The sequence below is a fragment of the Sebastes fasciatus genome, chromosome 23, assembly GCF_043250625.1.
Source record: "Sebastes fasciatus isolate fSebFas1 chromosome 23, fSebFas1.pri, whole genome shotgun sequence".
Taxonomy (NCBI): Eukaryota; Metazoa; Chordata; class Actinopteri; order Perciformes; family Sebastidae; genus Sebastes; species Sebastes fasciatus.
The window spans coordinates 4,794,013-4,812,954 of NC_133817.1; the positions used below are offsets into that span (position 1 = coordinate 4,794,013).

Sequence of the window (18,942 nt, forward strand, 5' to 3'; positions counted from 1 at the left end):
CTCTGCAATTCAAAACGTACATAAGCGTACATAATTGTTGCAATGGAACCAACAATTGACTTTCACTTTTTGGCAATATACGTTCTTTGCCCCTAGCGTCCTCACTGGACCTGGTGGACATGTGCCGCTGGATTCAACATTATAGACATGACCACTGACTATCTGTAGAACGATTTAGCCACAAATTCACGGACTGACCAAACACGGTCCAGACATATACTCGGTTATGACGAATCTTGTTGTAGCTAATTCCAGTACAGGAGAGTAGTGGAATATATTTAAAGGTGCAGTGTGTAGGATGTGGTGTCATCTAGCGGTGAGGTTGCAGCAACCAGCTGAAAGAAAATGTGAAAACGTGAATGTCCCTATCTAAAGCCAGTGTTTGGTTTGTCCGTTCTGGGCTACTGTAGAAACATAGCAGCCGGCTCCGTGAAGAAACAGCTCATTCTAAAGTAGCAAAAACACAATAATTTATATTTTCAGGTGATTATACACCAACGAAAACATACTTATTAATATTATATTATATTTCTGCCAATAGAGCCCTCTAAATACTACCCACTGGTCCTTTAAATGTGACGACCTTTAGGCCAACGTAATAATATTTGACATGTTTATGGGCTTTGAAGTAGCATTCAGACGTTCATGTTGCAAAAGCTCAAAGATGTTTGTGTGCACAGCTGCACTCAGCTACATTACCATTAACTCAACCTTTTAAACCTGATTCACTGTGCTGATATCCCTGTGTCTTCATCCACAGACCACACAGCCCAGACGAGGTAGGAGACTCTTTTTGGTTGTTGTTTATTACCGGCTACAGCAGTGTTATGGTAGAGTAGAACAATTCATCTACATGTCATTTGTGTGTACCTGCTGCAGGGGGACACCGCTCTGCTTCCGCCTCTCCATCTCAGTCGGCCCAGGGCTCACCTCAGCGAGCCCGATCAGCCACCACCTCACCCAGCCAAGCCTTCCAGCCCGGACCCATCCCCGCCACCTCCGGGCCTGGAGCTCAGAAGCAGTCACCACAGCTAAAGTACGTTCCACACTGAGGCCACTTATAGCACGTCAATATGATCCATGATACCGTCAGTATAACATTAAAGGTGCTATTTAAAACATTCAGCCACTAGATGTCATATTCTCCCTCCAAAGTTCCATTGCATTCACTTCACAACAAGTCGTTGCCGGGCACTTACCGTCAATCTCAGCCAGTTTTTTGATAGATACCACGTGATACCAACGTCGTTATACTGTTGGCTCACAAGCCTTGTTAGAAGTGGGAACCAAACTTAAGATATTTTCCACAGAGATAACAAAACGTTAATTTTGGACCCGCCAAAAAACATATTTTTTTCCACTTTGTTTATTAGTTTTCACATTTAAAAAAAAAAAACATGTTGTATACAAAAGTACAGGAAAACATTTTTCAACTTTTTTTGTTAAGGAAACAAACAAACAAAATCAAGTATAATAAGATAATAATAATAATAATAATAATAATAATAATAATAATAATAATAATACAAATAAAATAATAATAACAATGAATTTATAATAATAATAATAATAATAATAAAAAACTAAATAATAATTTAAAAAACAGACATAAAAAAACAAAAACAACAATAGACAAAGCCATACTTTTATTTTTCTACATAACAATGTTATCAATAAGACCTTTTAATGTGCCAAATAATTATTTGAAAATTGACTATTTCAAGTATTAAATGTTTACTTCTGTCACCTCTCTTTACTGCGCAGCAAATCCCAGTCGCTGACCAACACCTTCACAGAGACGTTACGAGGAAGCTTGACCGACGACGAGGCCAAAGCTGAGACCATCCGCAGCCTCCGACAGTCCTTTGCCAGCCTCTTCTCCGACTAACGGCCTCCTCCAGAAGCTTCCTCTTACTGTCAGTTGTCAAGTTTGAAAAACCCTGACTGGTTAATCTGTTCTGGAGTCTCCCTCCTCCTCCTCCTCCTCAGAGCCTCAGCTTCCTGTTTCCTCTCTTTCCTTCTCACTGTTTGTGAAGTTTAACACCCGGTGCAACCCGCTGTCCTCAGATCAATGATTAATCTATCACTAGAAAGGCCAATCGATTCTTTTTGGGGGGTTCTCAGATGAAGGTGTTAACTGAAGATGTCAAACTTTAAAAGCTGACATATTTGCTTATTTGTCTTCCTTGCAGGAGATTTCAAAGAGATGGATATTAGTGCAGACGCAGAATCAAACCAGATCCCATTCAAATTACTACTACTTTTACTCAGATTAATGATTATGTCTGTTTCCTATCTGCTGTTCATGCCAGTTAAGAACAGATACAGAAATAGGTCCATATGAGCATCAGTCCAGCTGTTATCGTGTCAGTCTTTCTCCTCTTTGTACCCATAATGCTTTGTGTTTTTATAGAACAGCACTGCAGTGATCATGTGAGAGGACATTTTCAGACATCTTTGGTGTGTTTAAAGTTGAAACAGAGTTGAAAAGCATCAATAAAAACACACGAATGCCCCGTAGAATTAAAGATCAGCAGTCAGCTGACGGCAGCTTGGCCTTTCTAGTGGTAAATAATTATAGTAAATAATCATGATCTAGCTCACAATGCTTGGTATGTAGTCGTTATTCTGCATTCTGTTTGTCCAACCAGTGAAACTGTATCATTATTGGGTCGTGTCTTACTCGTTTATATATACAAATTTATTTATGAAATTTATTTTAATTACTTTAATTGACTCACAGCTTCCAAACTGTTTTGCAGAAGTCTACGGCAATATTCTTATCCGAAACTGTTCCAGTCAACTCATGAGAAATGTACTGAATCCTCACGGTTCACCAGCGATTTTGAGCATCTTTGCCAGCCAGCCACATTTTCTCAGACGTCCACGTGCTGTAGACACATATTGGCTTAACGTAGTGACTCCTCTACCTAACATTACCAAAGTGCTTTTTAATAAAATAACCCCCCTCTGCACTGAGTCACACACACACAGCGAAACAACCTTTGAGCTTGTGATTTCACAAGGTGCAAACGCTGTACTGGCTTACAGCCATCGTCTTCCATCACAGCCCAGATCTTCCCCCCGCAGTTCTTCTTTTTTTCTTAATGTTGCGTGCTTTGTGAGAAGCACTACGGTGTATTTTTCTGTGGGGGATTTGTATCATAACTACTACCGCTGTGTGTGTTTAAAAAGGCGAACAGTGAGGACATAATATTTTGTAATGTGCTTAAATTTCGACGGAAAAAGATTTGGTTGTGCAACGTCGCATCTTCTATCTTTCTTCTCCTTTATTCTGTACAACCAATGATAATTTATCATCTTTTTTTTTGTTGTTTTTTGGGTCAATTGGTGTGTATGCAACATCTGCAGTGGTAGCAGCCGAAGCAGACACATCCTCTTCCATCCTGCTTTGGAACTGCATGTAAATGTAAAGTGAACGTACGTACAGTCCAATTGAGTCCAATTTTCTAACAGAAAACCAACACAAGCTCATGATCTCAACTATTCTATAAAGACAGCAAAAACAATGGCAACGCTTTATTTAATAGACGATGTTTATTTGTGGCATAGGTATCCAAAACCAGGAAATGTTACCATTTACAGTATAAGCGGCTATTGACTTCCAGAGGAATTTCCTTTAACTGCTCTAAAGACGGGATGTGCAACAATTGTCATTCAAATTTAATGACAAAAAAAATGGACAAAGATCCAATTTAATCTATGTAAATATTTATTTATTTGATGGAAACCTAATTGTATGCTAACATTTTGGTGAAAGAAGTTTAAGCTACTATTTTTTGGGGAATTATTTGAAAGTGTACAGCTGATGACTGTCTCTATTTTCCTTATAATTAGCACTAAATTGGAAAAAATTAAATAATAATTTATATATAAATAATTAGGAAGCCCGTAAAATAAATTGTTAGCAAGGTTTCCAAAATAGTTCCTTGGTGCATCAACACTTTGTTTGACCGATCTCACAGAAAGAGACCGACGGTATATTTGGCTTTCCATGCAGAGCACAATCACAATCTAATAATGTGTAAATTGTTCTTTTGGCAGGAATTGATCAAGCTGTCTTGTACTGTAGTACCCCAAACAGAAATAAAATAGGATATTTGCATATCTTTTCACATTGATAATAATAATAACAATAATGTTCCCAGTTTTAAGGTACATTTTCTTCAAATGCATGAAGTTGTATAAAAGTTATAGTGTGAGTGTGTGTATGTGTAAAGTTGTAAATTTGCCGTTATGATTGATAATAATACCACAACAACAGAACTGCCCATTCTTGCAATAATTCTGTTGATAATACACCATTTTAATTTTAAACTATGAAGCTTGTCGCTTTAAGAGAAGCTCTTATTTATTTATTTTTACCAAGTTTTTATTTGGTGCTTTGCCATAGCCAGTCTCAACTGGCACAAACAGGAAAATGAAATGAAAAACATTGTTTGTTCATTGAGCTAAATAAAAAGCTCAACGTGTGCTAGCTTGACAGAATTCACACTACAGTGCTCATTACCAACAACAAAGCAATGATGGGGATCGTAGTTTCACTTCTACAAAGCAGTTGCTCTGGAGGGAAAACAATCTGATTGGTTGCATTTATCATATGTGGGTGGAGCCACAGAATCACAGTTGTTAGGCTCGCTAACGGACCGTTTGTTAAGCCCCGCCCCCTTAGTTAATGTTGCTGCCTGTCGAGCTTCCTGTTCCTGCACGGTAAATATGGGCTTCGTCCCGTAACCCGTAACAACCTCATGTGACCAAACGATGATTTGTGAGAATCAGAATGTCAAATAATCAATAACGCCTAGTAGTTATTGACGTTACTGAGCCGTGCACCTTCGTTTATAATGAACTTTTGTCGTTACTACTGCATTGCATTGTGGGATATTGCAGCGGAAATAGTATGTAATACTATTGGTTACATACTGTCTTATGAAATCTTACATAGGTCTACTATTTTAGCGTACTAAGTAGCATGTTAGTATGGAATTTCGGACACAACCACGCTGTTTATAATGATAATGGTGACAGTTTTACCTTCTTTTTTTTCTTTTTTTTATATCTTTGAAACAGTTAGTAGAAAAAAAGTTTTTATTGAAATGACGTGTCTTGGCTAAAATGACCACTGTCACATTAGCTCCATGAGTTGGTTGAAAAACGCTGTCTCCACCTGACTTCTTAATGTATCCAACAGTTTAAAACAGGAATGCTGTAAATGTGTCTTAAATATGCACTCGATGGATACATACATGATATTGTGCTAAAAAACTGAGGCTAAAGCTTTTTACTGTTACAAGAGTACAGACTTTTAAGAACCAAACATAACGCTATCTTGGGTAATGTTGGCTGGGATGTCTTCCCGAAATCTAATAAGAGTAGAGCCGCTAATGTTAGCCTTCACTTTATGTAGCATCCAGGCCGAGTTTCCACCCTTGCTATCAATGTCTGCTTTCCTTGAGCCAAGAAAAGCGATTTAAAAAAAGGACCCGACGCTCCAAACACGTAAATCCAAAGCTTGGCAAGCCTGCTGTGCCTGGTTACGGTTGCTAAGCTGTGATTGGGCAAATGCTGTTCAGGGGAGGGGTTCAGTGAATGATCAAATATCCTGCTGACGCTCCGACATCAGGACAGTCTGTCCTAGTGATATTTTCCTTTTCCAACGCTGTGATTCTAAAGCTTGCTCCAACCGTTCTCTCCGAGTGATTGTTTGTAAAAGCAAACTACTGATCTGCAGTCAGCTTTATCTCTAAGTGTCTTGTTATTGAGCACTTGTTGCAAGCGTTTCATCACCTTTGGCACTGTGTCAAAATGGACCAAATTAGCATTTCATTGTGAGACCGCTTGTAAAATCATATTGTTTTGTCTTTATTGTAAAGATACCTACCACTTAGTATGTAATACTGCAGTGTGATAAGCCATAACCAAACCACGAGGATTTACTATCCCTTATACGCCACGCAATAATGGCTGCGACGTCACTGATGAACTGATATATTAGTTTAAATCACTGTGTCCGTTCACTTTAAAGACATTAGGAAGCTGAAACTGTTTTTGATTTTTGATTTCAAATCAAGAGAAATCATACCGCGCAGTTTACCGATGTGCTACTAGTACTTCTGTCAGGATGAAAGATAAACTTTGATGTCACTCTTTAGTTTCTCACCAGTGTAGATTTGCTTTATTTTATTTTCATTTAGTGCCAGATAAAGTCTCTCATTCATCTTGTTATATCTTAACAAACCTTTTGATTTGACTCGATTCCAACTGAGCTGCAAAGTTGACTACCTCAAGTTCAGCAGTGCTCTGCAGAAACTGACTATAGCGTGGTAGTGCTGGAAAAAGATTTTGTGAAATGAGAAATCCATGTCAGTGCAAAGAAAGGGGATTAGAAATCGCCCCGTCAGCCGGAAGGGATTTAGTTTGATTCATGGACTGTAGAAAAATAACAATGTAGTGTCTGTGACATCAACCTGGCGAGGATGATAGATTTCCTGCAACATCCGAGTTGCTAAGAGCTACTCAGTCACTCAATCACTCCCCAGATATACTCTATACTAAAAGCCCTTCACACTGGGTCTGGGTGCATGACCAAGAAATGACACCAAAATGCAAAATACTGGCCTGTGAATATTTCGCGTCAAAACTATTCATACCAGCGGTGACGCAAATTTGCGACAGTTGAAACTCTTTTTCAATAACAGGTTTGAATAGATCCATACAGGATGAAGCAATTGAATATAATATTCACAATCATGTTTTCATTAGTGTATAAACACCTGAAACTAAGAATCGTTGTGTTTTCGTTATCTTAGAATGAGTCCTTCATATCTAAATAGGGAGCGGGTCCTCTTCACAGAGTCTGCCAAGTTGCTCCGTCATGTTTCTACAATAGCCCAGAAAGGACAAACCAAACACTGGCTCTAGAGAGAAACTTTATTGTTTTTACGTCACCTGAAGGCCACCGTAGTTCTCCGACACGCTTGTGAAACTGCTTTAACGTGAGCCACAGAGTGCAAAACCGTGGTACCGCCAGCCGCCGTCTCACTCCCGTTGCTCCTAAAGTAGTGTTATTATGGTAAGGATGGCCTCATAGCAAGGCGAACGGCGTTACAACGCACTCTGTGGCTCACGTGACCGCAGTCTTGGAAAGGGAGGAGTGAGCGTAGGGGTAATAAATTGGTTGCAATCTGCAACCACACCACTAGATGCCGCCAAAGCCTACACATTGACCTTTAAGGCCAGATAAAGTTTATGTAACAAAGATAGCATTTGTAGCCTGCATTGTGCGCTCTACCTTAAGCATACATACCCAGAGAGGGGGCCAATTGGGGCCCACAGCTCATTTGCGCCCCCCAGCAGGTTTATCCGGCTCTGGTACCCACTTTTATTTCTTACCTTTTTTTGTGCCAGCATGTAGCGGGCAAGAGAGGAACACGTCTGAAAGGAATTCTCCCATCGAGAAGATAATAAAGCTTAAACAGAGATATCTTTTAAGGTCTTTTACTTGACTGACAGCTCCAACTACTTCCTTCGAAACGTATCTTTAAAGACCTGTTGTTGATGTCACAGATGCTGCGTCCATGTTCTGAGATAGAGTTGCGTCACTTCACCCCATCTTTTCTTTTATGTCAGTGAAACATGACCTTTAATTTGGAGAAAAGGCAATACTCTACTATGTTTAACATTTCCTTTTTCTTTCAGACATGACACGGTTGAGTCACAGGCTCAACTCTATGTGTGTTGAACCGATAGCCGAACACTGAGTTGAATATGCAGCCATTAAGTACAGCTAATACTGCAAGGAAAAAAAACACTTTGTAAATGAGAGATATAATGTCATTGCACGGGTTTATTTGCCGATATTTCAGTCCACTGTGTCCCTTCCTCTCTGCTGAATGGTGGGTGGTATTGTATGGTATTTTAAGTGTATTAACGTTCTGTATATTGGTGTAAATGTGGCATGAAAACCAACCCCTCTTGTGTGCCTCAGGTGTGTAAATCCGGTCGTTACGTGATCTTTAATGTCTGGCTGCTTATTTGTGAGACGTGTGATGCATCTCATGTGTTCCTGTAATTTATTAGTATTAAGATGATTTAGTTTTCTGTATTTTTGTTCTTTTGTCTGAAAAGCAAGATTTCTGTTATTAAAGGTAACAACTTTTATTATACCTGTGGTGCATTCCAGTTCCTGTCAGTCATCCTGCAGAGCTGAGAGGATTTCAGTGTTTTCCTCCCATGTATGGTCACTGTAGCAGAAGTCCTGGCTCTCAACTCCACTTTTAAAACACGCAACTTTTAGAATATGTGGTGATAATCTCAAAATCCCTTCATCTTGGATTTCTACCATATTTTATTCCTCTTGGCATGGAGCTCGGGGTGTTAAAAACTGACTGGCAACACGAGGCCGCAGAGAGGGAAACCTGCTGGACTCGGACGCTTCCTTTCATCTGCCGCCCGCTTCACGTCAAGCTCTCAAATGAATTAGGCACTAATGTTACCGAGGTAATATGAAACACATTCAGTCGTGAATAAGTCACTGCACGCGCACACGTTATTACTTTTCATACAATGGCATCATCACGCAGATATTTCTGAGACTACTTCATATCTGAATGTGTCTGAAAATATTCACAGTTATGTCCAAAATCGTTTACACCGCCTTTAAGGGAAAACAATTCATGAGGTTTGGAACTGTAATGATCAATATCTTTAAATATCGTTATTGGTAAATTATTTTTAAACCTGAATTGATTGAGTTTTTGAATTTGTTTGTTGTTTTTATTTATTTTTTTGGGCCATTTCAGGGCAGTGGTAACAAGCTAAAACACAACATTCAAATACAGTATTATCACCGTATAAGCTGATATGCTAACTTGTTAGCAAACAATTGCTAATTTACACATCCAGCAGATTTGGAGTAACATTAGCGTTCATTGCACCTGCCAAATGTGAGTCCAATATTTCCTCTCCTTGTAGCTTTGGTTTGGTCTCCACCAGCTCCGGAGGGAAATATCAGGCTCTTTAGATAACTTTTTTTCTAACTTTTTCTGTCTGCTGTTTGTTACTGTGCAGGTTTTTTTCTGAACAGCTGCCTGCTGCTGGAAACAAGGTCAATGGGAGCAGTGAGACTGAACCAAAACAGTGAAGTTGCAGGCCGTAAAACCAAAACAACAAGCTGAAAGATGCTAAAACGCTCCACAGAGCCGACGGGAACTGCAGTCAGGTAAAAATTCGCTGAGGGTTTGTCACTATGGGCAACACCTATCACATTACACAGTCATTTGATCCATCAAATATTGATTGGTGCAGCTTTAAGTTTACAATGTTTTATAACAGAATATTATAAAATTGTATTTAAAGGTGCTAAATGCGAGATTGGGAACATTTATATTGCCTCCAGTTATTTCCAAAATAGTTTACACCACTTTAAGGAAAAACTAATTTTGAAGTTTGGAATTGTATTCATGGAGATCATTTTTTTTGTGTCAACATCGTTATTGGTAAATCCATAAAACCAAAACAATGAGCTGAAAGATGCTAAAACAGCTGACGGTAACTTTTGTGATAATTTTTGGGTGATAATTTGCAGTGAGTTTTTCACTATGCACAACATCTATTACATTACACACAGTAATTTGATCCATTGTTACCATACAAATATCAATTGGTGCAGCTTTAAGTTTACAATATAATATGATAAATACAAAGCACCTTTTAAATCAGCTTGCAAATACTCCCCAATAGGCTTCTAATATGGTAAGCATCTGCACATCTCCAAAGCCAAAAACCTCCCGTAATAAATAATAAATGCATAAATCTTGTAGAACTTCACCGTTAATCTGCAGTAAAGTGGTTTTAACTGTAAACAAGAGCTTCTCTTTCATGTTTGCTTCATTATGATACCATTTGTTGCTCCTCCAGCTGCTCTCCAATACATCTCACTGAGAAAATAAAGTGGTGACAAGTTTAATAAAAGTGTTTTGTTAAGATTAAAAACACCACATGACTGTAGGGTACAGTATGTTCAGACTGCAGACCACCTTGACTACATTCAACAGCAGATGATGTAGAGATAAAAGATACAGATCACATACTATACCTTACAACATCATTAATAATTCACCTCACACAGTCGATTTCAATTATCCTTAAGAGGGGATTCAGCTCTCCTCCTGTTGACCCTTGACCCTCTGTGGCATCCTTAAACTTGCTCACAGTTTTGTCCTGAGCTTCACATTTTGTCTCTCAATCTGAGACACGTGTTGCATACCAGGCCACTGGCAGCCCGATGGTAATCTGCTGCCAGCGCGATTTCGTGCATTCTTAAGGTGGAATGTCAAATCTCTCATCTGCCGCAGGTCCCTGCCTGCCTGCAGCCACGGCAACAGCCTGTAAACACACCATCTAGACAGATAGTCCATCTCCACAACACTGTTTTATACTGTATGCAAGGAAATAATCATCTGAATTTAGTGGCTTTATTCTTCACGTCCCACCTTGAAGTTGTGTTTTGGGTAGAAATCACAAGTAGAGAGGGCTGTTACAATCTCCTATAGTGAATGACCAGAAGGGGGCGTTGTCCTCCCAAACAAAACCCCCCATCCTTCCTCATATCCATCTTCTTTCTGCCTCCTAACTGTGCACATGATTCTCTCCTATTAATGAAGTTTTCAGCAACAACTTATCTGCACACATTTAGATTCAAAGGAAAGGAAGTCATTGCTGTTTGATCAATCAATCAAGCTTAAATTATATAGTAGAAGTCATACAAGTGCTGAACATAAAAAGAGACTACAGAGCATAGCTTAAAAAAAAAAAAAGATATTTAAATGAATAAAAACTGAGTAAAATAAAGTGTAATATAATACAATTTGTAGCTAGATAAAAGCCAGGCTAAAAAGGTTTATTTTAAAGAGGACCTATTGTGTACATTTTCAGGTTCGTACATGCTTTAATGTTCAAAAAACTTTATGTTCACGCCGGCTGTGCTGCAGCACCACTTTTTACGCTTTTTCTGAAACCCCGCCTTCCCGAAAAGCCCAGTCTGCTCTGATTGGTCAGCGGGCCCACTGCTGTGATTGGTCTATCGAAACAAACTCCGCTCTAGCTCCGCTCTAACTAGCTTTATTACATAGCTTTGTTGAATACTCAATTCTGATCTGTAAATCACAGCGTTCTACCTTGTCTGTTATTTCTTTATAGCAGACCGTTGCTATGGACACGGTTCTGAAACCCGCTTCACGTTGGGGTCCACCGCACACGTGTCGTGCCCCATCTCCCTGTCAGGGTTTATTTCACAACAATGTCTGGCTCGCTGCACATTATCCCTTACCTGTTTGAAGGCATGCCAAACTAGCCGCTAGGCAAATGTGTTACTTGGTGACATCACCTTGTTACAGAAAAAAAGGCGGGACTTCAAGCAAGGTTTTTCAGGCAGTTCAGGAGCAGTGTTTCTGTGGGGGGGGAGTAACTCCCTTTGCCATGGACTTTGGGCTTTGTAACTTTGCAGACCTTTTACATGCACAATAGACTATATAACACACTAAAGGAGAGGGAAAAAGCACAAGAGCATAGTAAGTCCCCTTTAAAGATATCCACTCTCTGCTCCCCTCAGGTCCTCCAGCAGGACGTTCCGGGCCTCGCCATGGGTCTTAGACCACAGTCTAAGAACTACTAAGAGGCAGCTAGAGGACCTGGGGATCTAGTGGGTGGGCCGACTTTTATAGCCATCTGTAACACCAATCTGTCTGGGATCCAGCCGTGATTTATCTTACCAGGAAACAGGTTGATGGATTCAACAGACATTTTATTGTATCAGCATAGTCCCACTGTTTACCTTTACACTACAGACTTTATGTGACTCTGTTATACAGTTTTATGGTACTCACTAATATAAAGTCTTAGTAGTATTCTTTCCAGAGAGTTATTAAAGGGGACATATCATGCTCATTTCCTGTTTCATACTTACATATACTACGTATTTTGGGGTTAGACTAGAACATGTTTACATGCTTTAATGTTCAAAAAACACATTGTTTTTCTCATCCTGTCTGTCTGAATATACCTGTATTCACCATCCGTCTGAAACGCTCAGTTTTTGCGGCCGAAAAGCCCATTTTGAGCTGGCTGTTAAATGATGTTCACTAGTTCCCATAGCTATTTAATGACATAACTACGTTAACGAGCTCTTCAGCAACACTTCAACGGCGACTCGGCGACCATGTAGCTCGCCACGCTTGGACCTTTTGTTGCTTTTGTCGCTCATAGTGTGAACACAGGATTAGGCGACGTTATAGTTGATCAGGGTTGATCTTCTGTCCGCCGGGGACCAAATATGCATGAATGCAGCTTTATGGTGCCTTCAGATGGGGGTCGTGTTTACCGTGTTCATGAGAAGAGTCCATATGAACGCCCCCCTCATGTCGTATTCACAATCTTGTTAACTGGAAACTTTCTGAGAGCTCCGAGTTGTGACGTGTTTGTTGACGTTGTCAGAAATGGCGTAGGCCATGGAAGTTAATTTTTCGGTGCATAATAATATTGTAAATTTAGTCGTATATTGCTTTTTTTCGTAATTGTACAATAGGTCTGAGGAAAATGTTGATATTCCCTACAGCATTATGCCTTTGCATTCCCTGCATTGTGTTACCCGCTTGCTAGCTTGCTAAATTGTTAGCCTCTGTGGCTTCTAGACGCCGACAGTAACGTTAATATCGCCGTTGCTTAGCAGCGGTGTTCTCCACTACTTAAACACTTGAACGCCACGCATATTGTGTACAACTGCACAAGTGTTGTAAACACGAGCTAACAAGTTTCATTTGAAGGCATCGTATATTCAACAAGTTGAACGTTGAGGTAAATGTGAACAGGAAGGATGCAACAGGATGTTGCTTAGCAACAAGGAAAAACAATTTTTTTCGAAGTGAAACACCGAATAAATGAATAAAAAGAAAAATTACATATTGTATTAAACACAATAACACACTCAAGGTTGTACTTCACTGTGAGACACCGGCACTGTTGTGATGCAGCTGTATGGACAAGGCTGCTGCCTGAGGGTCGAAAACAATTTCATTTAGGGTAGTGTAGTACGACAGGAGTTTCAGAAATACGATTGATGAAGTGACCATAACGTAAGTATGATAAATATATTGTGATGCTGAGCAAGAGCAGTGTTGCAGGAGTTGAAACCAGACTGACTTTTCCATTCTATGAAACAGTTATTTTACAACGTCGTAGTTCCCCTGATGACTATGAATCATATTTTCTTAGGAAAGCTGAGCTGCAGATATAAGTGTATAACTATACAGCCCTCAGGAAAGGCAGCATTGGTTTTTTTAAGGGCAGAGTGGCACATCTATATTTAACCTTCAAGCTATTTTATCCAGCTCAATTTATATATCAGACCCTGAAGGTCCCAGCATGCATCAGAGGTTTCATCATTCATCATTTAACCACGATGCGTGTGCACATAATGTGTGGGTGGGTAGGTCTCTATGGATGTACCTGTATTAGCACACTCAGCGTGAGTGTGTGTGTGTGTGTGTGTGTGTGTGTGTGTGTGTGTGTGTGTGTGTGTGTGAGAGAGAGAGAAATCGTCTTATTCCCCCTCTCAGACCTGCAGAATGTACAACAACGCCTTGGTCACCATAGTGAGTATCTCTGAAACAAGGAAAGGCCTTGGTTGTCATGGCAACTGCAATGCTTCATAGAGCACAGGGTGGAGAGAGAAACGGAGAGGTGGAAATCCTCTACTTTGGATTCCTCAGTTTCGTCGTATTTCTACTGCCGTCATGTTTATGTACACATAGAGAGATGGTGAACTACATTACTAAATTATATGCCTCTCTAACCGTCATATATAAATTTGGATTTATTTGCAGTGGTAGAGAAACTTTTGCACATAATGGAGGGCGATTAAAATTTATTTGTGGTGTCTAAAGAATTTAAAAATTACATTAAAGGAACAGTGAGGGATCTATTGGCAGAAATGGAATTTAATAAGTATGTTTTCTTTAGTGTATAATCACCTGAAAATACGAATTGTTGACATTCGCGTTTTCTTGTCGGCCACCGTAGTTCTCCTACACGCTTGGCAAATGGGAGAAGTTTTAGTTGGTTGCAATCTGCAACCTCACCGCTAGATGACGCCAAATCCTACACACTGCACCTTTAAAAAAAAAAAAAAAAATCATGTCTTTATGGAAACAGTGTCTAGGTTAGTGATGATAATCCACCGACCTCGCTGTCTGCAGTTTTTATCGTGACGGTGTCTTCCATAGTACTTGGTCGCCAGCAGAAATCTCAAAGATAGATATTTCAAAACGTCGGCAGATAAATCCTAAATGATCAACATGGACAGATGCCACCGTGGGTAAAGGGGAACATTTTTTTTCTGCAGCACTCTGCCTGTAGATTTCAGAGGAGATTTTCCAAGCTGCTGCTTCTCTGACTATAAATACGAATGGCTTGAAATACTGGAGTATTTGACATTTCAAACCATACACGGTTTGTATGCTGTACCATACATACACCACTTTATATAAATCCCATAGCAGTATGTATTCATGTTGGTGGGTAAGTCCATTGAAGCCATCATTCAATGATTTTACAAAACTACTAGTATAAGATAAGTCATGGGCTCGTTAAAGGTGCAGTGTGAAGGATTTGGTGGCATCAAGTGGTGTGATTGCAGATTGCAACCACCTGAGTAGCCCTCAGCTCACTCCTCCCTTTCCAAGACTGTGGCTCACGTTACCGCAGTTTCACAAGCGTGTCGGTGAATTACGGTGGTAATGTAAAAATGAGAAAGGACTCAAATTTAATTTCAGTTGTCTATTCGATTGTGTGCTAGATTTGTTTTAAAGACAGAAATATGGGGAAGAAGAAAAATTATGGGATAAAAAAGTGTTTTCATTTTGTCTAGATAAATAGTTATGACAGTAAAAAGTACTGTATAATATATAAATTGTTTCACTATGATAATTGCCACTATAAAAGTTTAACAAAAAAGTATTCTTCATCGTAAATATGACACTTATTGTGACAGTCTGAAGTTGATGAAATGCTTACACACTCTCCATAAATGATGAACTTGAGGCGATGATGTTTTTCCTCCTCTAAAGCGGATGTTCTGCATAGCGCTTTTGAAATAAACTCTCCCAAGTTCAACCTAAACAGCTTGTCAGTGTATCTGCAGCTCCACTCAGTGAAGAAGTATGTGCTGTTTGTAAGAGATCGGGGCTGAAGAGGAGAGAAGAGCCTCGGAAGAGTCGGCCTGTTTACAGAGGGAACGTTTCCCCCTCTCTCTGTAGGCCTTTCATTTCCTCTGCTATGAAGCTTTCCTCTCTGTTTTCCCTCCTGCTCTGCCTTATAATGGAAGATTTCATCAAGAGGCTACCGAGTAAGTTCATAAAGATACAGCACATGTGAACATCACTGTTATTGACTTTCTAGGAGTGATGTTTGTCGACTGTAAATTATCTTCTGCTGTGTTTTTTTTATCTCAGTCTGTCAGTCAACTTGCTCTCCCATGGTTATTTACGTGAGTCTGCCGACATCACTAATTTTCCCCCTGGTTGCATATCTAAACAGGATGTATGGGGATATCAGTCTCTGCAAGGATATGGGAATTGTTTTCGCTCTAGAGACGCTTGTGTCCCTCCAGAGATATTTTTACTGTAGTTGCATCACCAGAGAGAGAGAGAGTTGCATGCTTTACAAGAGTGTTTTGCAGAATATTTTCCTCTAGCTGAGCACAATGCTGCAAAAGACTGGCAGTCAGATAATAGCTTTTAAACCACAGTTCAAGGACAATTATTTAAATGTGCTTCGGGCAATTCAAACTGGCAGTGAAGTGGGAAAAAACAACTTCAAAACTCATAAATATATCCTTGACAAAACAATCTCACCTCAAGGTCCACTTAAGGTTCTTCTGGAGCTTTTGGCCACATCACATCTTCATCAGCAGATGAGGTGAGATTGTTTTTGTCAGTTTCTGTTTTCATGGTCAAGAATGAACTCTGAAACTCAACTTTAATGCCAACATCGAGAAGAAGTCCTTAAAGGGACTGTTTGTAACTTCTTACACGTATAAATCATTGTGGGTCGGTGTCCCAATGCGCGCTCGTGTGTGGCTACGCTGTTCAGACTCAGACTCCAACACAAACTACACGGAAGCACCAAAACCACAAAGTTATATCTAGTGAAGCCCGTCTTGCGCAACAGTGTTGGCCGCGGTCGGAGGACACGGGGGAGACCGTAGCTTTGGTCTCCAGGGCCGGAGTCTCTGTTCCTCTGCCGGCCTGCCTTCACTCACACACCGCGCTCGTTCTCGTTCTTTTGAGAATATCTAGTGAATGTACAGTGGACGTTTGTGCAGATATAACTGCTGAAGCTCCTCCAGACCAACAGAGGTTTCCCGTGTTTTGTGAAGTGACGGGGCTCTGCAGAGAGAAACGTTATCGTCTCCAACCAAAACTCCGGTGTCTCCCCTGTTCCCTCCGGCCGCGGTCGGGAGGCCGAGGCAGGAAAAGCCAACACTAGGATCAACAGTGATTCATGGAGAGACCTTCGTCTGGTCAGCTAACATTACTGCCAAGCAGTTGAAATATAGTGTGATATTGTGGTTTAAGCTGACGTGGTTCACCTCACTGTTTGGAGCGATGCTCGTTCATGTCTTTGTAGAGCGAGCACAAGCGCGAGCAACAGGACGCTGACTTTGGTTGGCTTAACGGCCACAGGTGTCGCTGTTAACAAGCAATTCTGATTCTTATAAACAGTCCCTTTAAAGAACTGCTGATGAAGATCATGTGACTTAAATATCCTTGTTTTCATGAACTGCACACAACCCAACCATTATACTAAAGGAGGTCAAAGGGCAAAGGAAGAAAAGATTCAATATTGGTGAGTTCACTTTTATGTGGACAGAAAAAACTTTCCACAGCTTTGCATATCTTATTTCCTTACTTTACGGAGAAAGAAAAACAGAAAAACAAACAGCAACAGGTAGGAAGGACAATAGTTCGAAAAAGTAGTTCTCTCAGGTAACGTTAACCAAACTTGTAGATTTTGTTTACATCATTGTTTTGTTTGACACACAACTCAGTTTACAAATGTACATTTTAAAAATAATGGCCAAATAATGTCTTTTGTATCATAACTTTGACATGAAAGTTTTGTTATTCATTTAATTTTAATTCTCACGAAGTTCCACATTCACAAGTGTAAATTTACCAAAATAAAAGCCTAATTTCTTTGTATTTATGAAAGAAATGGATCTATATCTGTCAACAATTTCTTCCTCACAAAACAAAAAAGCAATGAAAACAATGAATGTATGCAATATCTTTAAAGGTTTTAAGTGAAATTATTGTCATACTCTCGCTTTTTTTATTATTATTTATTTATTTATTTTATTGTGTGTTTTTTAAAAATTTTTAAATTTATGTTGGTTTTGTTTCATTTCTGTTGTCCTTTTATGTTTGGCACAGCTCTTTGTTTATGTTTTCGCTATGCTTCTTTTGTATGTAAATGTGTTTAATGTTTTCTGCTCTTACTATGGATACTGTCATTTTTAAATAATAATAAAAAATAAAAAATATGGTCAAATTAATAGTTTTATGAAGAAACAGAAGTGTCCTAAGTTTGGAGCAGTCCTTGAATCCATCATGTTTCTCGGTTTTCTATTGGTCAAGTCAGGTGTCTGTTTAATGTTCATTAGCCAATCAGTGACGAGCTACCGGGATCCTGGATGGGCGGGACTAAAGAGAACGGGAGACTAACAACGAAGGAACCACAAAATACGCCGTTTTTTTTTAGCGTTAATTCGGTAAAATGCGTTAACTATCAAGTTATTTTATTACACGTTAAAAGCCAGACGTTTTGTGTTGTGTTGTAGTCGTGTAAAAACGGGAAAGTAAGCTGTTTTCTGCCCGTAATTTCGCTTAATTGGCGAATGGACGGTTGCTAGTTGGCAGTTGGCAGTTAACAGTTGGCAGTTAGTTAGCTGTCACTGTCACTGTCTTGGACCAGAGGAGACGTTAAGTTCGGTTACTGTCTTTAAACTGGATTCACGTGGACGTTTCTATGGTTATAAAGAAACTATGTTTTATTATTAGTTGAGGATTTTCTGGATATTGTTCTTGTTGGGACGCTGCAGCAGTAGAGGTCAGGACTGGACATCAACGGCCCGCCGCACGTGAACCTGGACGGAGCGTCCATCGCACGAGCCACAGCCGTTGGGACTCGTTTCCATGGAAACCGTGAGTACTGACCGGATATACATGAAAATTCAAAATGAGCAACATTTTCATGCATGTGTGTCATATTGTGCAGGCCTAGTGTGAGAGGCTGCCCCTTGCGTAGTATGAGAGTTGTGTGAAAGAGTTTAAGTGCCAGTTCTAGTGCTACCTCTTTGACAAAAGTCAACAATAAGTAATATTCTTATTAGGAATAAATATGCCTCCTGCGTGAACTGTGCATTGCTGAATAGGGTAGGCCTACGCTACTGTATTTTAGAGAGCCAAATGTTTTCTGAGGTGGTACTTGGTAAGAAAAGTTTGAGAACCACTGGACTAGTGTGATTCTAGTTCACTGGCTTGTCCTTTGCTGTATCAGGTGTTTGTTTGTTGTTGTTTTTCATGTCGATCACACCAGGCAGATGTTTCAGGCAAACAGTAGATATGTGAGATCATGAAAATACTTTTGAAGATAAAAAACGCTGATAACAGTAAAAAAAAATAGTATTTAGATTCTCTGAGGTTTGCATAGGGAACAATCTGCTGCCATATATATGTATTTTTTCAGCCCAAGACATTTGACTACACAGATTGTACGCACAGACAATCATTTGTAAATGTATACGAGTATATGCAGACACCCGCAGGCGTCTAAACACAACCACTGCTGTTTATGTCTGTTTTT

General features: G+C 39.7%; 1 protein-coding gene and 1 long non-coding RNA gene across 3 annotated transcripts in view; both read left to right on the forward strand.

The window, feature by feature from the left end:
* Positions 1-4,037, forward strand: part of syn3 (synapsin III) — a 109,706-nt gene extending 105,669 nt beyond the window's left edge. The window contains exons 12-14 of one of the 2 annotated variants that reach the window (XM_074626174.1): positions 761-779; positions 880-1,036; positions 1,765-4,037. In XM_074626174.1, coding sequence (XP_074482275.1) covers positions 761-779; positions 880-1,036; positions 1,765-1,888 — 300 coding nt within the window. In that variant the 3' untranslated portion in view covers positions 1,889-4,037. The remainder of the gene's footprint in view (positions 1-760; positions 780-879; positions 1,037-1,764) is intronic. The other variant, XM_074626175.1, reaches the window with a different exon arrangement.
* A 79-nt stretch (positions 4,038-4,116) lies between these two features.
* Positions 4,117-8,186, forward strand: LOC141762000 (uncharacterized). The gene is made up of 2 exons (XR_012592690.1): positions 4,117-7,148; positions 7,180-8,186. It is a non-coding gene; the product is annotated as an uncharacterized LOC141762000 (long non-coding RNA).
* Positions 8,187-18,942: the final 10,756 nt, after the last annotated feature.